The sequence below is a fragment of the Pelophylax lessonae genome, assembly GCF_965119305.1.
Source record: "Pelophylax lessonae genome assembly, chromosome: 7".
NCBI lineage: Eukaryota > Metazoa > Chordata > Amphibia > Anura > Ranidae > Pelophylax > Pelophylax lessonae.
Window position 1 is genome coordinate 55,804,986 of NC_138774.1, and position 26,559 is coordinate 55,831,544.

Here is a 26,559-nt window from a genome sequence, read left to right on the forward strand (position 1 = left end):
CCAGGTTTTAGTTCAGGTTAGTTTGCTTGGGACAGCTGTTTCCATTACAGAACAATGCGGCCGCTGTTTCTGCTGTAATGGATTGTAGTAGCACTAGCTACATACAGTAAGAGGTGCTGTGTTCTGGCAGTAGTACGTTCAACTTCTTATCTGTTGATGGAATTAAAGACAGTTGGGTTGAATGCTTCTCAACCATTCAGGAGAAGCCTTGTTTTTTTTAAATGCAAGCCTTACTCTGATTGGTCAAGATGGAGAAGTGGGCAGTTTGAGTCACGATTTCCATCATGGACAATCAGAGGCTGCCATGAATTTAAACATAAAAATACAAGGTTTCTCTTAACCGCCTTAGCGGTATCCCCGAGCGTGACTCGGGGTAGGAATTTTCTGCTATTAGCGGTATCCCAGAGTCACGCTCGGGGTCAATGGGCAGAGCGTGCAGACAGCGCAGCGGAGCTTCTCTTACCTTATCCTGGCGATCCAGTGATGAGCTCTCATTGCTGTGACCGCCAGTGAGATCTCCGCCGCTCGTCTGTCGGTAGGAGGACTTCCTAGTTCCGTTCCCTTCAGCAGCAATGCTGCATGGGAGCGGAACTAGGGAGGGAAATTCAAAAAAAAAAAAAAAAACGTTGCACAAAACACATAACACATTTTATATTATATATATGCATATATATATATATATATATATATATATATATATATATATATATATATATATATATACATATATATATATATGCATATATATATATATATATGCAAATATATATATATATATGCAAATATATATATATATATATATATATATATATGTATATGTATATATGTGTATATATATATATATATATATACCTATATACACACACATATATATATATATATATATATATATAAAATTATATTATTGATTTGATTATAATTCATGTGTTATATATACACACACATATATATATGTATATCTATATACACACATATATATATATATATATATATATATACACACATATATATAATATATAACGCATGAATTATAATCAAATCAATAATATAATTTTATTATATATATTATATATTAAATAATAAAATAATATTATTGATTCGATTATAATTCACTTGTTTGTGTTTCAAATTTATCACATCTGGGATGTCTACTAGAGACTTGTTTTGGTCAGGTTTAAGTCAGTAATTACTAAGAATTGTAGGCCTATAATACATAACGCCAAATTTCCATGAAAAGAATTGTACCGCTTTTGGAACAGAATTCCTGACAGAATCATACCGTCAGGGAGGTTAAATAGCAGAGAGATACTTAGCCCCACTCTCTTTAATTCTCACCTACTGCTGCTGGACGCTATATACTGCCTATACGCTGTTTGGTGTATGTAGATAATGCTACTAATGCACAGTCCATTATTGTACACACAGCGGCCACATCGTTCTGTAATGGAAAATAGTTTGTCTGTCCCACCTAGCCCCAAATAAATTATTTAAAGTAAAATTAAACCTGGAATTCCGTTTCAAGTTTCATGTTGCTGCTACCCAGAGCTTACACAGGGCTCAAGACTCAAGACCAATGTTATCCCTTAATAACTTCAAGTACATTAACACAGTGTTCCTCCTACAGACATTGACGAGTGTCGACAAACACCACGTCCTTGCGGATCAGGCAGATGCCTAAATACTCCTGGCAGTTTCCGCTGCTCTTGTCCTCTTGGTTACAGACTGAATCCACAAAGCAATGACTGCATTGGTAAGGATATATGGTCACATCTTATTGCCATTGGCACATGTAAGACTTAAAGCGTAACTCCACTTTTGTTGACAAGAAATCATTCCCCTCTGGGTGATCTCTGTACATTACAAGGATTTGAACAAACTTTGTTGCAGATTCCTACCTTTGTTATTCTGAAGAAATCTTTGTTTGTTACTCTGTGCTGAGTGGGTCAAATGGGAGTGGTTTCATAATTATCTACAGTGCCTTGCGAAAGTATTCGGCCCCCTTGAACATTTCGACCTTTTGCCACATTTCAGGCTTCAAACATAAAGATATAAAACTGTAATTTTTTGTGAAGAATCAACAACAAGTGGGACACAATCATAAAGTGGAACGAAATTTATTGGATATTTCAAACTTTTTTAACAAATAAAAAACTGAAAAATTGGGCGTGCAAAATTATTCAGCCCCCTTAAGTTAATACTTTGTAGCGCCACCTTTTGCTGCGATTACAGCTGTAAGTCACTTGGGGTATGTCTCTATCAGTTTTGCACATCGAGAGACTGAAATTTTTGCCCATTCCTCCTTGCAAAACAGCTCGAACTCAGTGAGGTTGGATAGAGAGCATTTGTGAACAGCAGTTTTCAGTTCTTTCCACAGATTCTCGATTGGATTCAGGTCTGGACTTTGACTTGGCCATTCTAACACCTGGATATGTTTATTTGTGAACCATTCCATTGTAGATTTTGCTTTATGTTTTGGATCATTGTCTTGTTGGAAGACAAATCTCCGTCCCAATCTCAGGTCTTTTGCAGACTCCATCAGGTTTTCTTCCAGAATGGTCCTGTATTTGGCTCCATCCAACTTCCCATCAATTTTAACCATCTTCCCGGTCCCTGCTGAAGAAAAGCAGGCCCAAACCATGATGCTGCCACCACCATGTTTGACAGTGGGGATGTTGTGTTCAGGGTGATGAGCTGTGTTGCTTTTACGCCAAACATAATGTTTTGCATTGTTGCCAAAAAGTTTGATTTTGGTTTTATCTGACCAGAGCACCTTCTTCCACATGTTTGGTGTGTCTCCCAGGTGGCTTGTGGCAAACTTTAAACAACACTTTTTATGGATATCTTTAAGAAATGGCTTTCTTCTTGCCACTCTTCCATAAAGGCCAGATTTGTGCAGTATACGACTGATTGTTGTCCTATGGACAGAGTCTCCCACCTCAGCTGTAGATCTCTGCAGTTCATCCAGAGTGATCATGGTCATATTGGCATATAACATATCATTGACCTTTAAACTACCGATATAAGTGCTGTCAAAGTGAAGTTATCTTCTTCAACAGAATGTACATGGCAAGCAGCATTTCATAGAGGAACTGTCTCATTCAGCCTTTTACCTATATAGGGCTCTTTCACACGGCCATTCCGATCAGATCCGCCTGTCAGTTTTTCAGGCGGATCTGATTGGATGTCCCATTCAGCCCTATGGAGCAGTGGATGTCAGTGGTGACATGTCCGCTGACACCCGCTGCCATCCGAATCCGATCCTGTCCGTGAAATCCGGACGGACGGAAACCCTATTTTCCATCCTTCCTGGGGATCGGATGAGATGGAATTGGACAGGTGGTCCGCTCTCATCCGATTCCTCATAGAGAGCAGCAGGGCTCTAACACCTCCCTCTCCGCACACAGTGCAGAGACGGAGCTGTCATCCGCTGGCTCAGCGGGGATCGGCGGATCGATCCCCGCTGAGCAGAGCACGGTCCACAACGGAATGCGGACCGTGTGAAAGAGCCCTTACTAATGAGTGACAAATGTCATAAAAGTGAAGTCTGTCAATACCCAAACTCTTAAGGGGGAATGGAGAAAATTGGCTGAATTATAATTCCACCCTCATTCAAAAGTTGATTCAAGACTTAAAATCTCCTGCTTTCAGAAAAAGCAGTCAGAAGTAATTCAGAGGCATTATAAACCTTTATTAGCCTAGGATCTTTGAAGACCTTCAGATGAAGCCCTGTGATAAATGGTCAAGTTTTAAATGGTCTGATGTGCGGGTCTAGGAGTACACATCTTTGAAGAAGTAAGTGTAAATCTTCTAATGGGGACACCTGTTTTGGCGAAAGAAATTGCTATCACTTTGCAGATAATTTTCTCACTTCCTGTTGCTTCTTCATTACAGGATGTTAGGGAAAATCTCTCCAACGGGGCACAGACAGAAAAAAAAACCTGACAGGGACTTAAACCCTTCCTCATTTCATCCAAAACAAAAAAATGCTTTGCCTATACATAAACCTTAACCTAATTGGTTAAAAAAAACATAGGTAGGTGATAGCAAAATCATTTACTGAGTGCACAAATCAGGATTTCTTCTTTTATATATATACTGGAGGTTTGTTTGCACATGGATTGAAACTTTGAACCATCTTCCATGCAAACAATTATCAGTGTAATGTTCCATTTCCCCTAACAGACATAAATGAGTGTGAGAATCCCGGAGCCTGCGCTGGTCAAGAGTGTGTCAATACACCAGGGTCATTTCAGTGTCGCCAGTGCCGCCCGGGGTACAGACTCCAGAACCGGCGCTGTGTGGGTAAGGACCAGAATTTTTATGTCTTGGGGCAGACTGCTAGGACTAAAGAGCTTTCTAGTTTTGTTATTGAAGTAATGCTAACAAACAGTTCTTCTATGTGTCTAGATATCAATGAGTGTCAGACAGAATCCACGTGTGGGCCAAGTGGCAAATGTATCAACACTGATGGCTCTTACAAATGCGAATGTGTGCCAGGCTTCCGTCTGAACAGCGATGGAACTCGATGTACAGGTTAGACCAAATATTGATGGCATACAGGGTGGTTTTACCAAAGATAGAGAAAAAGTCTTGTAGAAGAGTAGCATGAAGAGTTTTGCTGTCATTATCCAAGTTGGCTAATAAAATTACTAATTTTCCACTTCTAAAGTATTTTAACATTAAAAAGATATCGTCTTATAACATGCAGGTGGATTCAGGGGCTTCTGAAAAAAAATGCCCAACTGCTCCTAAACGGCCATTTACAACGTCCCGTGTAAATTGAGCCTTAGGTAACTGTAATGTCTCTGGTGTTATTATCTGAGAAATTTATGTTGTTATATAGCACAGTCTCATGCTGTGGGTTTAGATATTTCCTTGCTTAGTTTGGGCGACCCATGTGGCACTCTGCAGTTCCATTGCATAGGCTTAAATCCCTGCCCAAGAGTGATCCCCCAGAGTAATCCCCTATAACTCGGAAGAATAAGAGATCCACACAGTATCTTTATAACAGTTCCAAGCTTACTGTGGTGACACTTAACATAACAACAGTCATTCTGGGTAGCAATGGCACATGCCAAATGCAAGAGTTGCAAACGGTCTTAAAGGGGGGAGAGACCTGTGCCCACACTATATAAAATAACATGCCCCAACCCTATTCACAAGGAGGGATGCCATGGGTTTGTCCTACCTCCCATCAGGCAGCAGATCCTGCCTTCCCCTAAGGGGAACACTTGCTTCAGGCTAACCCAAGTCCACATTGTATAACTATGCTAGGCTCACACAAAAAAAGTAGAAGTCATTGGTTTCCTCTACGATACTGGAGGGTTCCCACTAACAGATCCATGCACTTAAGAGTCCATCTATACAGTATATCCCTATTTCAGAAATGACAATGGGGAGCCAAGCCTAGGGTTGCCATCTCATCCCTTTAAACCAAACACATATGAATTACACAGGTTCTGCAGTGAATTGAATGCAGATAAGGCACCAAGTGAGTTTAATTACCACCTTAATCAGCCACAGAACCTGTGAAATTAATATATGTTTGGTTTTAAAGGGATAAGATGGCAACGCTAGCCATGCCTGAAAGAGGCCCCGAACTTGCAAACTAAATAACACCATGAGGTGTGAGGATTTATAGTAGCTTCATATAGAGCCACACCATGGGGCTAACTATTGGGCTGAAGACAAAAGGCCCTACATCCTAATACAATATTACCTACCTTATGGAATGATTACTAGTTTCTATGCAGCAATAACATCCCTCCCTTGTGGATGTCCCTTCATATACGGCTATTGTATTAACCTTTAACTTGGTTTGCTACAGACATTAATGAATGCCTGGAAGGGGAATACTGTTTTCCACGTGGTGAATGCCAGAACACAGAGGGCTCCTATAGATGTGTGTGTGCGGAGGGCTTTGTCACCAGTCCTGATGGATCCTCATGTGTTGGTATGATCAATTTTTTTAAACCTTTCCTTATTTCATCCCTGTACTTAGTAGTGTCAGGGGTGTGTAAAAGACACAAGGTCACTCAATATCTAGATGCCATTGCTGGTCTACACTATGGTTGTCTGGTGCTTCTTCAGCATTATGCTTCCACTCACATGCTCTAGTCTAGTCTATCACTTTTTTATGTCTTGTATGGAGGCCACATCCTGTTTCTACCTGATGGATATCGTACTGATTTGTCCCATTTAGCCTTCTGTCCAATTTGCCAGAGGCAGGATATCTGCACTGATTGAATTTAACTTATGATTGCTATACTGTGTCTATAAATCATAGCTGTAGCCGGTATGGGTAGAGATAAGAAAAAATGATGTACAGCCAACTTAGTTATTTTGCCTTCATCCATCCCAATCCTTCGCAGTTGACCTCATCATCTCTCCTTTAAACCTAGTTGATGGTAGACTCCAGGTATTTGAAATTGTAAATTTGCGCCAGCATTTCACCTTGAAGGCTTTTAACTGTTATTTTAGTTTTTCTCTTCTTCACATTTGTGGACTCCATTTTTGTCCTCATTTTCTTCCCATATGTTGAGGGTTTCTTGAATATATTTGTATGTCCTATCTATTTTGTGTGCTACCTTAAAGCGGAGTTCCGGCCACAAAATCAACATAGTCGATTTTGGGCCATCCGCTTCCTAGTTGTCACCGGAAAAAGAAATGGGAAGTTACGATTTTTTTTTTTTTTTTTTTTACTTACCTTGTAATTGCAGAAAGAAAATACTCACCTTTCTTCCACTTCCTCCCTCGGCCGCGCGGCCCGCGCCGTCACTTCCGCTTTGCAATGATTCCTGGGAGCTGAACGTCATCGCTCCCAGGAATCAATGCGACGGCACCGGCCCCGCTCGTCACTTCCAGAAGCTGTGGAGGAATGCGGCGCCGCACCGGAAGTGACGAGAGGGGCCGGTGCAGGCGCATTCTGGGAGAAGAAGACACAGAAGAGGATCGCGCTGGCTCAGCTGCCCACAACAGAGATGGCAACGCTGGAGAAGAAATTTTAAAAGTGAGTATTTCTTCTTGCAGGTAAGTGCGAACTGGGACAGATCAGAGGCTAGCCATTGTGGAATGTACTAGCCCTGACTGTCCTGGGGGTATGTTCATTGAAATTTTTTTCCTGTGTCCGGAACTCCGCTTTAAGTCTATTTTCCCCTTCCGATCATACTGCAAGACAAATGACACTTGTTAGTACCATTGCTTGCCTTTTTTTTTCTGTATTGATATTCATAAGGCATACACCAAACAAAGCCATCAAATGAGACAGCAAATGGAGAGTAAGCAATTTCTTACAGCATATTAGAAGTAGTAAGTACCAGAGTGTAGTTGAACAACCATGGAGGGTTTTAACCGCTTGCCGACCGCCGCAAGTACATATACTGCGGCGGTCAGCCCCGTGCAGGCAAAGTGATGTAGGGGTATGTCACTCGCCTGCGAGCCAATAGGGGGTGAGCGCGCGCCGCCGGGGGCGAGCCTGCGCCGCCGGAGGCGCGCTCCCGCCCCCGCTCGCTCACTGTGATCCCTGCGCATGTGACCGGCAGACCCGATGTCCGCCGGTCACTCGCGATCGTCCGTTACAGAGGAAGAAAGGCAGGCGGCTAATGTAAACAAAGCCGCCTGTCATTCTCCCTTGTGTAAGTGCAGAGATCATACGGTCCTGCTATGCAGGATCATGTATCTCTGTAGTTACACAAACAGCCACATCCCATAATAGTTAGAAGCACGCCACTAGGGACACACTTAACCCTTCCTCCAATAAAGTTAACCCCTTCCCTGCCAGTGTCATTTTTACAGTAACAGTGCATATGTATAGCACTGATTACTGTAGTAATGTCACTGGTACCCCCAAAAGTGTAAAAAATGTCAGTCAAGGGTCCGATCTATCCGCTGCAATGTCGCAGTCCCGCAAAAAAAATCGCAGATCGCCACCATTACTCATTAAAAAAAAAAACAATAAAAATGACAAAAATCTTTTCCTTAGTTAAGCCTCGTACACACGTACCGATCGTCGGCCGAACGATCGGCCGTCTTTTGTCCAGGGCTGTCGTGTCTGTTGAAAACTGCAAAAGACTGCACACGAATTTTGTCGGCCAACAACAGCCGACTGCAGAAGTGATGTCATGTGATGGTTAACTTTCCTTGTCTTTTTTCTTTTCTGAGCATGCCCAATCTTGCTAATCGGCTATCTGTCGGCCGAAATCTGTACTGACTGGCGAACAATCGGCCGTTCTGGTGTTGGCCAACAAAAATTTTAATGCCTGCATGACAGATTCTGTTCGGCCGAAAATGCACTGTCGGCTGTCGGAAGCATCATACTAACAAGCCTACAATCGGCCGATCGGTCGTCGGCCGAATATTTACGGCCGACAATTGGTACGTGTGTACGGGGCTTTAGTAAACGCAATAACTTTTGCGCAAACCAATCAAAATACACTTATTGCGATTTTTGTTTACCAAACATATGTAGCAGAAAACAAATTGGCCTAAAATGTTAAAAAAAAATTGATTTTTACATTTTTTAGGGAATTTCATATAAAAAGAATGTGAAAAATATTGTTATTTTTGCAAAATTGTCGCTCTTTTTTTGTTTATAGCGCATGATCAAAAAATCGCACAGGTGATCAAATACCACCAAAAGAAAGCTCTGTTTGTGGGAAAAAGGATGTCAATTTCATTTGGGTACAGCGTCACACGACCGCGCAATTGTCCATTAAAATCACACAGTGCCGAATCGCAAAATACCCCCTGGTCAGGAAGGGGGTAAAATCTTCCGGGGCTTAAGTAGTTAACAACCATAGAAAAACAGAGAACATTTCTAAGTGCCACAGATGTTGCACCTCCACTTCTGTTGTCAGGGTTATCTTTATCTATACCCTGTGCAGACATTTTCAGTGAAATTTTAAAAAGGTAGAGGTTGTGGATCTTGTGTTGGAAGTTAGTTAGTAGTTTTCTGCCACCATCCCAACAATTTATATGTCGTTTGTGGTGCCTCAAGTCAGGTGGGGGGATTTTATGGGCAGGAGTTAATTTTAAAAAGGTTACTTTTGCATAACAAGTTCGACACACATTACCCTTATTCATGTTAATTAAAAGTAAAAAAAAAATTTGAACCTTTATTATATTTCACATTATTTTTATGAATTTAGAAGGTGACAATCAGAGCTCATTGGTCCCCACATAAAACCAGAGATTTTCCAGAAGCACCATATATATTATTAGCATAACTGCTATACCGCTATTTTACAGTTTATATAGAGAATTTAAATTCCACACCTAACATACATTTCCAGCCCATATATATACATAAGTGTGTACAGCCTATTGTATTAGGGTGTGCACCCCAAAGCTCAAACACACATGTGCAGCAGAGCAGTGGACGTGTCAGTAGGGCAGTAGACGTGTCAGTAGGATGGTGTCATTGTTTTTTATTTTTATAATTTTATTTTATTATTTTTTACCATTTTTTTTTAAACAATATTATTGTTTTTTTTTTTTTACAACTTTTAGGAGCCTCATTGGGGGGTTATGGTGAAATAGCAGGGGTGACTAGTGTGTGCCTAAGCACATCCGGCACACCCTGTGCACACACCTATGCATATACATTTGTTTTCTAACTTCTTCCATATTAATTTCCTGTCTTTTCTCTCCAAAATACTATTAAAGGAGTCTCAGATATACCTTTAATTTGGCTGCTTTAACCATATTTCCACAAAGATTATTTTTTTTTTCTTGCTTTCCTTTCCAAAATCTGTTTAGAACAAGCCTCTGCTATTTTTCCTTTCTCCTCCTAAACTAAAATTATTTAACAGTAAACCAACTCAAAAAAAAAAAGGAAAGAAAAACATAACCCAACATTTGGGCTTCATTAGGGGTGAAAATTGTGCCAAAAAGTGCCAGTGCTTAGTGAAAACAAAATAATTATAAAAACATAGGCATTAAGCACTGGCACAATGATCACCCCTGATGAAAGCAATTTTAGTTGTGAAACATGTTGGGTTGTGTGTTTTTGATTTTTTTTTTTTTCAAGGGGAGGGGGATGTTTGTTTCAATTTTCCTGGAATGTAAGCTTTGGCCATGTTGTACAGGGTATTTTCACTATGCATACTGGATCATTAGAAGATATATATGAAGTGCACATAACTCTTTTCAAAATGTACAATAAATTGGACTGTTTTTGTTAAAAAAAAAAAATTTTTTTTTTTTTGGTTTCCAACCCATGGGGGAGATATTTTACTGCTGTTTAATGGAAGGACTATATATATAATATTCTTCACAACTGATTATATGGGACCTCCTTACCAGTGAACAGGAGAGCAAGTCAGCCTCTAGGACTAAACCCCTGGATGTCCATCCCGCTTTCCTGGGTCCACTCTCGGTGGCTTTACTTCTCCCCTTGTTTCCTGTACCAATCCACACCTAGTCATATAGTGTTATGTATATGTTCTTTACCCTGGTCTCCTGAAGAAGCTTTTTCCGCAAAACATGTTGGGCCATGCCCGCCCGCCCGCCCTCTGATTACATCATCAAAGCAATTAATCTACATTTTTAGAGTATATTCTTTCCATATTTTTTCCAAAGATGCCTCTAGTAATTAAAAACACAAATTTTATTGCAGATGAATAATTGTCTTCCAGCAGTAAAACAAAAAAGATATTGTTAAGTTTAACATAGCAGCGTGAGATAATACACAAATAGAGACGCCAGTCACTGAGCATTTTAATAGGTCACAGTTGAGGTCTGTCTCCCAAACGAGGTGTAACTATTGAGAACCATCTCACATCTAGCAAAGTAGTATTTGGATACACTGTTGTTTTTATATCTTAAAGGTTCAACTTAATTGTTTTTCATTATGCGGAATTAAGAAAAGTTGCTGGAAAATGCAAAGGTGGACAGGATCACTCAAAACGTACATGTAGACAAGAACATGGAAGCAGAAAATTTTGGTTGGAGGCTTTCAAGGCTGACTGCAAATGTATTTCCAAATTTAGAACAATAGTAGAAAGATCAGTACACTAGTACATATCAGAGAATTAATGTGACCTACCTCATGGTGTTAGTTCCCTTTAGGGGCTTCTTTACCCTTGAAAAAAGGGGGGGGGGAGGGGAAAATGAGAGAACCTCACAAATGAGTGGGGTCTCCCAACCCCTCCAAAAGTATTGGGACTTTATAGGCAACTAGCAGATGCTGATCTCAGTGGGAATAAGTGTAGCAGTCATTTGATCAAAAATATATCATTTTAATTAACACAAACATACATAAATACAACAGTAGACATGTGTTCAATAAAACATAGTAAATACATGCACATAAATCGTAGGACAAACTCCTACACCACTGGAACCCATATGCCTCTTAAACCAAGGCGATTCGTATAAATACATAATAGGTCATGATAAATCATGATGAAAAAATGTTATTGTAAAATATAGGGTTCACTTGTGGTAGATATGGAATCGCGACGCGTTTCGCTTAGTCGCTTTCTCAGGCGATTCCTAAAGAGTTGTCTAAAAAATGAACATTTTTAGTTAACCCCCTTAATCAGAATAAGGTGTCCAGTTTGAATGCAAGCATGTCTCATATGGCTCCACCACTATGTCTTTTATTGAGCCCCCAAAAGAAAGCTGATGATCACAAACGTGGTCATAGGAAGCATCCGGGGGTCGGATTATCCAGGGCTCCCTTCACTTTTAAGCAAATGCTCAGGAAAACTGAAAAAAAACGAAAAGCCAGGGTCCTGTGTGGAGATACTGTCAGCCTCTCCTCGGGAAGCTCGCCCTGTCTCTGACCTGTCGGCTTCTTTACCCTTCCAGAATCCAAACACATATGCTTGGTTATTGACCCCTAGTGTGTGTCTGTGAACTCAGAAAACCATTGGAAGCTCATATATACACTATATTGCAAAAAGTATTGGGATGCCTGAAATTTAATGTCATCCCAGTCTTAGTCCATAGGATTCAATATTGAGTTGGCCCACCGTTTGAAGTTATAACAGCTTCAACTTTTCTGGAAAGGCTGTCCACAAGGTTTAGGAGTGTGTCCATGGGAATGTTTGACCATTCATCCAGAAGTGAGGTTGAAGTGTTCTATTGCGTTAAGGTCAGGACTCTGTGCAGGCCAGTCAAATTCCTCCACCCCAAACTCACTCATCCATGCCTTTATGGACCTTGCTTTGTGCACTGGTTCGCAGTCACATTGGAACAGAAAGGGACCATCCCCAAACTGTTCCCACAAAGTTGGGAGCATGAAATTGTGAAATTGTCCAAAATGTCTTGGTATGCTGACACCTTAGAAGTTCCCTTCATTGGAACTAAGGGACCAAGCCCAACCCCTGAAAAACAATCCCACACCATAATCCCCCCCTACACCATATGATTTGAAGGGGTGGCCCAATACGTTTGACAAGATAGTATGGATGAACAAGTTTGATGTGGAGGAACTTGACTGGCCCACACAGAGTCCTGATCTCGACCCGATAGAACACCTTTGGGATAAATTATAGTGGAGTCTGCAAGCCAAGCCTTCTCTGCAACATCAGTGCCTGACCTCACAAATGCGCTTCAGGAAGAATGGTCAAACATTCCCATAGACACACTCCTAAACCTTGTGGACAGCCTTCCCAGAAGAGTGGAAGCTGTTATAGTTTCAAAGGGTGGGCTAACTCAATATTGAACCCTACAGACTAAGACTGGGATGCCACATGTGCGTGTAAAGGCAGGCGTCCCAATACTTTTGGCAATATAGTGTATCTGTGCAGTGCATTAATGCAAGTGTGTTGTGTTAATCCTCATTTCATTAAAGCTGTCCCAAAAATAGGACTTGTCGCAATTTATTTATTTTTCTGCAGCACTGTACTATAGTCTATGGCCATGTATTACAGCACGTTGTAAAGCATGTGTCTTTCCTTAGCGGGTTGGGGTGAAATTCAAAAACAATGTAACGTGTGTTTCCATGTGTTTTGGTATCGCACACATTGCCGCAATACGTAGATATAAATCTGCCCTAAAAGGAGCAGGGACTAATATGAAGGGTACCCTGTAAAGCCAATGTCAAATTTGTCAATGGTATAAAAAAAATAATAGGCAGAGGCTGTGGATAGGAAATGTTGATACTTTTAACTTGTGATTTGTTCACTAAAAGTGTTCTTTTCTTACCTGACCAGACAAAGATGAATGTCTGCAGGGAACATTCTGCCAAGGAGGTCGGTGTACCAATACCGTTGGGTCATTCCAATGTGCTTGCCCTACAGGACTTCGAGCCACTGCAGACAAAGTCAACTGTGCAGGTACAGTTGGGCAGATTCTTTATGTTAATGACGGTCAATAGTAACTAGCCAAGCATACTAGGGTTTGGTTCAAGGTGGGTTTGCAAAAATTTTTTTTAAGTTTGTGTGCCAAATCTTAACCCTACTGCACTGAATGGGAGCCGACTTAGAAATCAGTAATGGCCATTTTCTAGGCTAATAGAAAAGGGATTGTCAAACAAATGACATGGATAGGGGGCTGGGCACTGCCCAGAGGAACATGTACCATGTACATTGCGTGTTTGGATTAGGATCTGGGATGGATTTTGGGAGGACCCCATTTTTTGTTTTTTTTGTTTTTCACATATGGGCAGAGATAACTCTCTGGATGTTCGGACACTGGCAGCCGCCAACTCTCTGGCAACCAGCCTTTAGGGAGCTTTGACAATTAGCTGTGGTAGTTATACCGCTCCTATTTGATTGACTTCCTGCTGAAGCGAGAGGTTTGGCTCGGTTCCCTGAACCTCTGAAGAAGTGAAATTTGGTCCACATGTGGATTCAGACCAAACCAGGAGCTCGTTGCTGTGGTCAACTTGGTAAATATAGGGGGCCTCAAGTACTGCTCCTGACATGTCACAAAAGGCTTTTTAGAGTTTTTTTTTATAAATTTGCAAATACTTTTTATTAGGATGGTATCAATAAGATAGTAAATAAGTCTTCTACCTTTTTTTTTAATAAACCAATGCTCTTCTAGAAAACTGTTTTCACCTTTAGCTCTCTTCCTGATTACGTGACAAAGTGACAAATTGTCTATACTTGTTTGTTTTTCTCTCTAGATATTGATGAATGTCAGGAGATAGGGTCATCTATCTGTGGAACTCAAACCTGTGAAAACACACTGGGATCCTATAAATGTATAGCAGTTTGTGATGCTGGGTACAGGTTGACTTCATCTGGTGACTGTGCCGGTAAGAATTCTCCGTTTCATGTTTTTAGCATACTAGAGGATAATGAAAGGTATAATCTGGCTGATTGTTACAGGCAGTAAGAAATGTTTTTCCTTAAGCCCGGTACACACAATACGTTTTTTTTTTCGTTCAACCCAGTGGGCTGAAGGAAAAAAACCTGGCAGATCGCTGTACTAATGCTGGGTACACGCGGGCCAAATATCAGCCAAATCAGCCGGTACAGTAGAAACCATCCAACATTTGGCCCGTGTGTACAGCTCCCTGTCTGATAGAAGCTGATCTCAACAAGACAAGCTTCTGTTGAACAGGCATGCTGGAAAACCAGCATTCAATTGGCATCTGATCAGTGCTACCAGCCAGTGGCTGTGAGAGCTGACCTGTGTGTTCTGGCGGGGCGGGAGCAAGCCCCCACAGTCCCCCTGTCAGGACACAATAGTGCAGCAGGGGAGATCGCTGTACTAACTCCGCTTGTGTTAGCACAGTGATCTGTCCTCTTTTTTTTTAACCACCAGGCATAGTTGCCAACATTTGAAAAAAAATTCCAGGGACACTTTGCAGCGCAGCTATCAATTACTTACCACACCCACTTCCATGAAGCTCCACCCACTCCGCATAATTAATATCCGCCTACTTATCAGATTATAGGGTCTACTTCATAAAGAGAGAATTACAGGAAATTGAAAAGGGAATTGAAAACTTGAGGCCAAAGTAGCAGAGTTGGAATAATTCTCCCATTCAGCTGCACTACTTCTGCCTAAAGTTTAAAATTCTCATCACAATTCCCTGCAATTCTAAAGTGTGAAATGTGCTCAGGTGTGACCATACAAAAAATGGAATATGTAAATATAAATAAAGTGCAAGGTGTAAATAAGTATGATTTTTTTTTTTTTAATGATTTACATTGTCCCTGATTAACAGGGACAATGTAAATTACCCGGGACAGGCTCCTATTTGCCAGGATTGTCCCGGGAAAAACGGGACAGTTGGCAGGTATGCACCAGGGTTGAATGAAAAAAAAACATATTGTGTGTACTAGGTTTAATACAAGCAATTTCCCCCCGCTGAGCTATTGTGTTCTGACAAGGGGACTGCCCCCCCCCCTCCCGCCCCCACCAGAACACGCAGGTCAGCGCTCACAACCATTGGCTGACAGTGCTGATCGGATGCTGGTTTTCCAGCATAAATCAAAAGGGGAAAATTTCTGCGCTAAAAAAAGTGAAATATTGAAAATCCATACAACAAAGCTGCTGACACTGATCTATAGAAACAATCTCGTAAATATAAGCAAAATAATGTGCAGCGCTAAACAACAAGTGACATAAAATCAATAGTATGACAAAAGGAACATTTGAACAATCAAAGTCCTCAAAATAAAAAGTCCATGAATGAGAAAGGTGAAAAGAAAGGGATTAACCCAATAGTGAATAAAATTAAGTTCTAATGATAAGGTGCTACACCCGGAGTGCACCACAAGTCCCAGCAGGTATCAGATGCTCCAAGTGGTTCCTTCCCTCGTAAAACAGCAGGAAATGACACCCGTTCAGGAAGGGATAAGTGAGCTGCTTACCAGAGATTCATGGCCATTTAAACGAATGAATTGGCCCCAAAACAGCAATGTGTTTAACACTTGTGCAGGGTCCCAAGCAAGCACTCTTCATGTCCAAAATAAATATTCCTCAAATCTAGTGGGCACCATAAGGGATCAATTGCAAAAGGCATATGGATGAAAAATAAAAGGGGGTAGACACATAGCGTAATCCAGTAAAACAATGTGAAGGCTTTATTAAAAATACACTTACAAAGGAAGCACATAAGATCACGTAGACACAAGTTCCAGAGGCTGGTAGGAGGACCGCGGCGTCCCGCGTCCTCACAGATACAAACAAAGCCGGCGCGAACAGGGGGCGTGTTGACTTCACGTCTGGCACCGCCCGACGCGTTTCCTCATAGGTTGACGTCGTCTGGGAAATCTTTATTTTGGACATGAAGAGTGCTTGCTTGGGACCCTGCACAAGTGTTAAACACATTGCTGTTTTGGGGCCAATTCATTAGTTTGAATGACCATGGATCTCTGGTAAGCAGCTCACTTATCCCTTCCTGCACGGGTGTCATTTCCTGCTGTTTCACGAGGGAAGGAACCACTTGGAGCATCTGATACCTGCTGGGACTTGTGGTGCACTCCGGGTGTAGCACCTTATCATTAGAACTTAATTTTATTCACTATTGGGTTACTCGCTTTCTTTTCACCTTTCTCATTCATGGACTTTTTATTTTGAGGACTTAGTCCCTTTTATTTTGATTGTTCACATATTCCTTTCGTCATACTATTGATTTTATGTCACTTGTTGTTTAGCGCTGCACATTATTTTGCTTATGGTTTTCCAGCATGCCTGTCCAACAGGGAACTGTACACACAGGCCAAATTTTCATCCAGTTTCTTCTGTACAGGCTGATTTTAGCCGATATTGGACCCATGTGTACCTGACATTAGACACTGAATGTTAGAACTCAACTCCGGAAACCATTTTAGATGTAGAGGGTTTACCTCTACTGTGGAATAATGTAATAGCTATACCATTATACGTCTGGCCCTCCTCCAACATCACCACTACAGGTGTGAGAGACACTTTCCATTTTTCGGCCATAGGTTGGTCCCCTTAGACTCACCAAGGTGCTGTGGGTATAGGTTCTTAACCACTTGCCGACCGCCGCACGACTATTTACTGTGGCGGTCAGCCCCTCACAGGCAGAGTGACGTAGGTCTACGTCGCTAGCCTGTGAGGGTCTAGGGAGCGAGCGCGCGCCCCCGGATGCGCGCTCCCGCGTGGTCACGGACCCCCCCGCGCGTGTGACCGGCAGACCCAATCGTCCGCCGGTCACTTGCGTTTGCCGCTGCAGAGGGAGAAAGTCAGGCGGCTAGTGTAAACAAGCCGCCTGTCATTCTCCCCGGTGTATGAATGATGATCATACGGTTCTACTACGTAGAACCGTTGATCACTGTTCATACATCTCAAGCCACAGCCAATCACAGTAAGAATCACGCCCCTAGGGACACACATAGCCCCTCCCTCTCAAAAAAAAGTTAACCCCTTCACTGCCAGTGTATTTTTACAGTAACACTGCATATGTATAGCACTGATTACTGTAGAAATGTCACTGGTAACCCCAAAAGTATCAAAAATGTCAGTCAAGGGTCCGATCTGTCCGCCGCAATGTCACAGTACCGCAAAAAAAATTGCAGATCGCCGCCATTACACATTAAAAAAACAACAAAAAGGACAAAAATCTTTCCCTTTGTTAGTAAACGCGATAACCAATCAAAATACGCTTTTTGCGATTTTTTTTTTTACCAAACATATGTAGCATAAAACAAATTGGCCGAAAATGTTAAAAAAATTTGATTTTTACATTTTTTTGGGGGGAATTTCATATAAAAAAATGTGGAAAATATTGTTATTTTTGCAAAATTGTCGCTCTTTTTTTGTTTATAGCGCATGATCAAAAAATCGCACAGGTGATCAAATACCACCAAAAGAAAGCTCTGTTTGTGGGAAAAAATGGACGTCAAATTCGTTTGGGTACAGCGTCGCACGACCGCGCAATTGTCCGTTAAAGTCACGCATTCCCGAATCGCAAAATACCCCCTGGTCTTTTAGCAGCCAAATCCTCCGGGGCTTAAGTGGTTAACCTGAGCACCAATCCAGAGGCACCCCTGGGAGGCCCCAATAGCAGCTTGACCCAGCACCTGTTCATTTCCAGAAGACATTCCCATAAAGAGTTTAGGAGAGGGAAGTGTCCACACAATGAAAGCCGTTTAGCTCTTCTACTTAACCACAGTTGATTAACATATTGTAGAAACATCTTTTCAGTCATCCCAATTGTAATGGCACAATCCTTAATTGCAAACAGAGAGCCTCAGAGATTTAGGCTCGGTTCACATTTATGCGAGTGCGGGAAGGCTGCGAATCCGCAGCCTGTTCCCGCATCGCACACGCACCCCCGGCAGTTCACACCGCCATATGCGATACGCTGGGGGTGTCAATGTAATCTTAACGACACCCCCAGTTTGATCGCATATCGCAGTGCGATCGTGCAGTTCGCACAGGATCGGATCGCACAAGTGTGAACCGCTGTGCGATCCGATCCTGATGCGGCTAGAAAAAAGGGTCCCTGTGCGTGTTTAGAGCGGCTGCGGTGCAAATTTAGCCATACAAACTGTATGGCTAAACTCGCACCGCACAGCCGATCGCATGTAATGTCGGAGCAGTGCGCTCCGACATTACATGCGAACCCCGCACACGCACAAGTGTGAACCGGGGCTAAAACAAAGTCAAGGCCTATACTAAAGGTTCACCAGTCTTCTACATCTAATACCCAAGAGATGTGAGTTGTCCCATTGGTCTTGGTCCTTGCCTTCCTTGCTTCTCCTCTAAGGGGAAACTCCCCCAGGCTTTAGTTTCAAAGATTACACCTTTGCATGCCTTAGTCCTTGCACTGTTTCTCTTGACCAACTCTAAATGTGGATTCCTATATTCCTCTATTGAGCCCACTTACCTAAGATGCCAAGATGTACCACACTGGCAAGGGCAGGGCTGACACTACCTCACTATCTATGGTGCACCACACTCACTACCTTGAGGACCTCTAGAGTTATATCTCTTAACATTTTTTCAGTCAAGGCAGCCTTTAAAATTATGGACAATCTCAAGGCACCCCATTCTAAAATGTTAAAAACTATTCTAATAGTTTTACACAATGTGGCAGCATCAACACACACAGGACACCCAGTGTTAGAAGTGATTTATTCTTCCAAAGCAAATACACTTTTGCACACTAGTACTGACTAGTATGCCAGTGTTTTTCCTCTCCCTCAGTTTCTTATTAACACTTATGACATCACTGATTGTTGGAACACCGGTGGCTGGAAGGTTGAAACGGAGCACAATAAAAACCTGTGACTTTGTGCATCTAAAAGGTAGGCTCGAGATGCCTGCACAGGTGTCAAACTGGCAGCCCTCCAGCTTTTGCAGAACTGCAAATCCCATGAGGCATTGCAAGGCTGACAGTTACAAGCATGACTCCCACAGGCAGAGGCATGATGGGACTTGTAGTTCCACAATAGCTGGAGGGCCCACAGTTTGACACCCCTGTGACCAGGGGATACCTAGAAATCTAAGCTGCCTATTCTTACTACAGAGTTCCTGACCTTAACCATTGCGACATCTAGTGGCCACATTGGGAAAGTACACCAGGCACCTCAGTACCACCTACAGAGTTCATTTCATTTTATTATTTTACTAACTCTTTTGACAAGGAAATAAAACAGCAGTAAAATAAAGTCTGGGAAGGTATGACATCACATAAGCACAATATTTGTTCTGTCTATTCACCAGACTTGGGCCACAATGGCAATATCAATTCAGTTGCTCATCTATGCTAATAAAAGTCAAACTATTGTTCACAATGCAGCAGTGTAAAGATAAATAATTAGACCAATAATTGAATATACTCTTATCTCTTTAGATATTAATGAGTGTGCAAATTCAACTATCTGCGGAGAAAATGCCATCTGTGAGAATCTGATTGGCTCTTACCGATGTACATGTAACTGGGGTCATGAAATGTCCAGTGAGGGACAAAATTGCGTGGGTAAGTAATTCTCATCGAAGCCATCCATCTAAATGTTGATAAATGAATGGCAGAGTTGGACTTGATTTATATGCAGCCATGTCCAACAGTTTTGGGAATGACACAAATATTTATTCTCACAAAGTCTGCTGCTTCAGTGTTTCTAGATTTTTTTTGTCAGATGTTACTATGGTATACTGAAGTATAATTGCAAGCATTTCATAAGTGTCAAAGGCTTTTATTGACAACTACATGAAGTTTATGCAAAAGGAGTGAATATTTGCAGTATTGTCCCTTCTTTTTCAAGACCTCTGCAACTCACCCTGGCATGCTGCCCATCAACTCCTGAGCCACATAATCAATGCTTGGGGTTAGTCAGAATTTGTGTGGGGTTTTTGTTCACCCGCCTCTTGAGGATTGACCACAAGTTCTCAATGGGATTAAGATATGGGGAGTTTCCTGGCCATGGAACCAAAATTTCGATGTTTTGTTCCCCCAAGCCACTTAGTTATCACTCTTGCCTTCTGGCCAGGTGCTCCATGATGCTAAAAAGGCATTGTTCCTTACCAAACTGTTCTTGGATGGTTGGGAGAAGTTGCTCTCGGAGGAAGTTTTTGTACCATTCTTTATTCATGGTTGTGTTCTTAGGCAAAATTGTGAGTGAGTCCACTCCCTTGGCTGAGAAGCATCCCCACACATGAATGGTCTCAGGATGCTTTACTGTTGGCATGACACAGGACTGATGGTAGCGCTCACCTTTTCTTCTCCGGACAAGGATTTTTCTGGTTGCCACAATCGGAAAAGGGATTCATCCGAAAAAATGACTTTACCCCAGTCCCCAGCAGTCCAATCCCTGTTCCTTTTGCAGTATATCCGTCTGTTCCTGATGTTTTTCCTGGAGAGAAGTGGCTTCTTTGCTGCTCTTTCTGAGACCAGTCCATCCTCCAAAAGTTTTCTCCTCACTGTGCATGCAGACGCACTCACACCTGCCTGCTGCCATTTCTGAGCAACCTCTGCACTGGTGGTGTCCCAATCCCGCAGCTGAATCAACTGTAGGAGACGGTCCTGGCGCTTGCTGGACTTTCTTGGGCGCCCTGAAGCCTTCTTCACAAAGGCAGCGAAAATGTTTTTTATGGGATTAAGTTTAGTTTCATGGCAAAGAGGGACTTTGCAATTAATTGCAAATCATCTGATCACTCTTCATAACATTCTGGAGTATATGCAAATTGCTATTATAAAAACTGAGGCAGCAGACTTTGTGGAAATTAATATTTGTGTAATTTTCAAAACGTTTGACCACGGCTGTACAGCCAGGGCTCACCTCTTAGGCTGGGTTCACACAAGTTTGAATTGGACGCGGGTTTCCTGGAATCAAATTTGCACGACAGGAGAGTGAGCCCAACTCTCAATGGAGCCAGTTCACACATCTCCATGGCGGCTGCGGAGCAGGTTGCACAGGGGTCCTGTGCGTCTTTGGCTCCTTTTCAGGTCTGAATTCAGGCAAAAACTCTGGCCTGATTCGTCCCTGAAACGCAGAGATGTATAGTAACGAAGTAGAACTACTTAAGTACTGTACTTAAGTACCGAAATGCGGTATCTGTACTTTCCTAGAGTAGAATTTTTTTCTCCTACTTCTACTTTTACTTCACTACATTTTTTCGATGATTTTGATACTTCTACTCAAGTATTTTTTTTTTGTGCTGCATAGTTACTAGTTACTTTTAAAAAAATTACCACTGCCAGAACAGTAGATGGCAGGTTGCATAAAGCTCAAAAAAATGTGTATAATGTAATTTGTAAATCAGCGCATACGAAAGTAAAGGCTGTGTATAATAAAAGCTGCTATACCAAATCTTTCCAATAAAAAGAAAATATGAAACAAACAAATAAATGGTGCTACAGCGCTTAAAGTGCATCAAGAAACTACTAACAAACACAGGTTAATCATTTGAATAAATCATTTGAAATAATAAAAACAATATGATGTTCATACTTTTGACTTCTTTCTTTAATAACTACATAACACAGTACTTGTACTTCTACTTTCAGTACTTGAGTAGAAATTTTTTTTCAAAACTACTGGTACTTTTTACTTTTAGTACTTAAGTAGCAAATTTTTTGAAAAAACTACTTGCAATACTTAAGTAAAAAAAATGTTGAATACTTTAGTACTTCTACTTAAGTAACTTTTTCTGCGAGCACTTCCACTTCTACTCAAGTAATTTTTTGATCGAGCACTTGTACTTTTACTCAAGTAGAAATTTCGAGTACTTTATACAAGTCTGCTGAAACGGAGAACAGGAACGCCCCGGACCCCTGCTGTGAGCCGCATCTGATTTAAGTGTGAACCCAGCCTAAAGCCTTTGGTTTACACTCATAATTTAAAACTAAACCTGACTACCAGCTTAGGGGAGCACCCTAACTTCACTAGAGGTGGTCCGTTTTAAAGTCAACCTGACATGGCTGCTGGCATTGCTAAAAATGCTAGTTGACTGGCTGTTATACCCACCCATAGGCATCAATACTTTCTGGGTCATTGACCAGGACCACGTATGCAGACCAGGAACCTCCGATTAAAATCAGGTCTCCTGATCTATATCATTGTTCAAAGTCAGGGACTCAAAGTATTGAGTCACAAGAGTCAGTATGACAGCCAGGGGACTAAATTCTTTCAATAGAAGAGCTCAGCAATAGCAGTCTCTATAGGGGAGTTTTACTAAAATTGGCCCGGCCCGACCCCCCCCCCCCCTGGCGCCCCTATGGGAACACACTGCGCCCTTGGGAGGAGGCGGCCCCCAACCCCGACCCCAATACTTTGTACTCTGCTAGAGGAGGCAGCATCCCGCTATCCGTGCACTGTCAGGGAGAGAAAGAAAAAAAAAAGGAAAAAGAAGTAAGGAAAGAAGGAAAAAAGACAAGACAGAAGAGAAAAGTGAGAAAAATTAGAAAAAGGTAGCAGGAATGGAATGGGGGAAAGGAGAAAAGGAACATCAGCGGCTGGTAAGGAAGGAAAGGGTCGACATCCAGGTCCAGCACACCCCAGTGGGGTAGGTCCCCTGAACTCACCGTCCAAGGAGACCAAGGCGCCCGATTCCCCCTAGGGGGGTCGGCCAGATACCTGATCCAGGGGTCCCATGTCTTGTCAAACATGCGCATCTTATCATTCAATAGCGCCACCATCCGTTCGTTTATCATCATCCAGGTCAGTTTGGCTTTTAGTAGCTCGAACGGCACTACAGGGGTGCGCCAGGAGCGGGCTATAGCTATTTTGGCGGCCGTGAACACAAAGGCTATAAGGCGTTTGGCGGGTTTGGTTGCCCCCTCAACCGGTTTACCCAAGAGGGCATAATATGGAATATTTAAAACGCATTTACTTATTTAAAATAAAAATAATTTTGAAATTTTTTTTTTTGGTTTTATATTGCACTAGCAACAGGATCACAAATGTGAAGTGAAAACACTTACCTACTTGCATGTGCCGCTCTAATGCTAGTTGGATGGGCGAGGCATCAGCATCACCAAAAGGATCACTTATCTGACATGGTTCTTAATCTCAAACATAAATGTAAAAATCTCTGAACTATAATGGGGTCTATTCGTTGGGGGAATGTCAAGAGGCATTCGTCAAATGTTCCCTGTAATTTCACTAATACTGTGGCTTCCTAAGATTGACAGCTCCATATATTGGCCAAATTTGGAATATTTTTCTGAAACCCGATAATCTGAAAATATACAGCATTTTGGCCACTAGAAGAAGCTGATTATCATAGGATTTCATGATATTAGAGAAAATATAGGAACATTTGGTCAAAGTTGATGAATGTTTGTGTTTTGTAAATAGACCCCAATGTATTGCCTGTAGCGTTAGACTTTTCTTTACAGTAAACCCCCCTCCATTGCGGGGGTTACGTTCCGGACCCAGCCGCGAAAAGTGAAATTCCGCGAAATAGAAAAACCCTATTAAAATGCATTGTAGGCATGTTTTTTTTACTGTCACTGTACGTGTAAAAGCATTTTAAGGTCTTTAAACACACTTTTAAAACAATAGAAACTCATTTAAACACATAAAAGATACTAAGAGACATAGCAAGAGCTATGGAAAACACAAAAATATTTCATTTTTAATGATTTATATAGTAAAATAACATTACAAAAAAAACCGCGAATTACCGGGACCGCAAAAAACTGAACCGCGATGGAGCGGGGGATTACTGTACTTCATAAAACAGAAGAAGTTTAGGTGTTCAGGCAGCCATTCTTGGGTCCTCCTTACAGTATGTTTATTAAAAACACTGGGCCACACTAACTGATAATTATATTTTTCTACCATTCTTAATAATTTGGTTTTCATTAATGTTATTTTAATATGTTTTCTTTTTTTCCAGACATAGATGAGTGTTTGGAATATGGGGATTCCATCTGTGGATCAATGCGATGCCAGAACACCCCAGGATCCTACAAGTGTGTAAGCGACTGTGAGCCTGGCTATCAGTTGTCTTTATCAGAGGACTGCACAGGTGAGACACTAAGGGGTTGTATTTATAAAAAAAATAATAATAATTGCATAGCTATTCATCCAGCAAAACTGCATGTACATTCACCATTTGTAATGAGAATGAGGAAAAATCAAATGTTCTTAGGCTTTTTTCTCTTCTGGTTGAATGTTCTTCAAATATTATGGGCAGTAGTAAAGATAAATTAATTTATAACGAACATAGAGTGAATCAGGAAAATACCACATTATGGCCTCTAGATGGAGCTGAGGCTCATAGAAATAAAGGAAGAAGAGATACAATCTAAAAAATCTAGGGCATAATGGAGGGAATTAGCAAACAAATGTAACCATCAAGGGCGGAATGCTGTATTGAGTGTTACTTACATTTAGAGACCCTATATGTTCAAGGATATACTGTGTGCCTGGAATAGCCGCATTCTGGACATACATTCCTGAATGCATAGGGCGCTAACCGCAAGTACAACTCAGTACATCATGCAGTCCGGTCCAGCCACAGTGTATTCCAGCATGCTATTGACTTTGACCCTATGCCTCCTGGGCCCATAAACACATTGGAAGTAGCCTACAAGAGAGGCAAAGGATCCTAAACCCTCATTTATTTTTTTTAATTTCATTCAAGGAAGTCCTTGTCTTTTAGAGTATGTAAAGTCGGCTTCCTTGAAAATTTGGAATAATAAACTTATGCGCTATAATGAGGTAAGCGACCCGATGAATGCTCAAAAATGGAAACTAATAATGGACGTGGAACTCCTCCAAGCAAGCAGCTGATTTTGATAGTGTCCCCACGTATCACAGTAATATTAAAAGTAAAAAAATCAGCGCTAAACTCTAAATGAGGGGGACCACTCTATCAACCTTCAATATCCAATACCCAATGGTCTCAAAAAGCTGTAGATCACAATGATCAGATAATAAATGAATATATAAGTGTGTTAGTGGGTGACTTTGATTTTCCTCATTCTCACATTTTTCTTTAGTCACCCACTAACACACTTATATATTCATTTATTATCTGATCATTTTGATCTACAGCTTTTTGAGACCATTGGGTATTGGATATTGAAGGTTGATAGAGTGGTCCCCCTCATTTAGAGTTTAGCGCTGATTTTTTTACTTTTAATATTCCTTGAAAATTTGCCATTTTTGTTTTTCTGGCCAGTCCTTAAACCACTGCCCTCTCTCCTGTTTGTGGGTATCTCCATTAGCTAGCCGCTAAGAAGAGACCTGTGTGTGCGCTCTCCCGGCTGGGGCTGTATTCCTCCATTGAAACACACAGCACCCAGCAAGCCACCCCCCTGCTCATTCCTCCCAATCCCTGTCAGACAGCTACAGGAGCCAATCATAAAGGGACCCAGCAGTGGTGATAAGGGAGAGAAGGTGAGTTTTGGGGGATGGGGGAGGTATGAATGTACTGGGGCATTTTTAACCCTAATGCTGTAAATGCATTAAGGTAAGAAACACTCAGCCTTTAGTACTACTTTAACATTGGTGTTCCTGTGTCAGATATCAACGAGTGTCTAAATAAGAGTGTCTGTGGGGAACATGCAGTCTGCCTCAACCTAATGGGATCCTACCAATGCCTTTGTGACCGGGGCTTTGAGGGGGAGAGGGGCGACCTGCACTGCATAGGTGAGTGATTTCTATGCTGAACGTTATACAGATAAAGAGAAACCCTATAGATGCGTTATTATTGTCCATTCAGGACATCTATTGAACAGCTTACCGGCAGCAAGTCTGTAGCACGCACCTTCCTATGCACTGTAGTCCCTACATATTCCTCTATGTAACACAATGTCTGAGTAGGGTTGCCACCTGTCCGAGTTTTACCTGGACAGCCTGAGTTTTGAATCATGTGCTCAGTTTCAGTCTGTCTGAAACCGGGACACATACCTCCGAATCATCCAAAGATTTTAAGTCAATCTGTCCCTCAGATCTGGACGGGAGTCCTGGAGCTAGTGCAGTGAGGTATCCTCAATGAGTGCAACATGTGCTCTCGCACAGTACACCCGCTAAGGATTCCTGTTGGCAGAGCCTGCCTTTGTACTGGCTTCTCCCTCTCCTCATTCAACTTTGTATTCATCGGTTGCTAGGACCGCCGGTGTCCTAGCAACCGATTACATGCTTTGTCACTGTGTACAGTGGGGCGAAAATAGCACTTTGTAGAGCGGTTCCACCTCTGAGCTCCGGACCTCCCACGTCTTGGCTC

General features: G+C 41.8%; 1 protein-coding gene across 2 annotated transcripts in view; it reads left to right on the forward strand.

Moving 5' to 3' along the window:
• Positions 1-26,559, forward strand: part of LTBP4 (latent transforming growth factor beta binding protein 4) — a 355,162-nt gene that overhangs the window by 303,949 nt on the left and 24,654 nt on the right. Inside the window, exons 18-26 of one of the 2 annotated variants that reach the window (XM_082262863.1) lie at positions 1,625-1,750; positions 4,183-4,302; positions 4,408-4,533; positions 5,828-5,953; positions 13,161-13,283; positions 14,078-14,209; positions 19,733-19,858; positions 24,223-24,354; positions 25,857-25,982. In XM_082262863.1, the coding sequence (XP_082118989.1) occupies positions 1,625-1,750; positions 4,183-4,302; positions 4,408-4,533; positions 5,828-5,953; positions 13,161-13,283; positions 14,078-14,209; positions 19,733-19,858; positions 24,223-24,354; positions 25,857-25,982 (1,137 nt within the window). The remainder of the gene's footprint in view (positions 1-1,624; positions 1,751-4,182; positions 4,303-4,407; positions 4,534-5,827; positions 5,954-13,160; positions 13,284-14,077; positions 14,210-19,732; positions 19,859-24,222; positions 24,355-25,856; positions 25,983-26,559) is intronic. The other variant, XM_082262864.1, reaches the window with a different exon arrangement.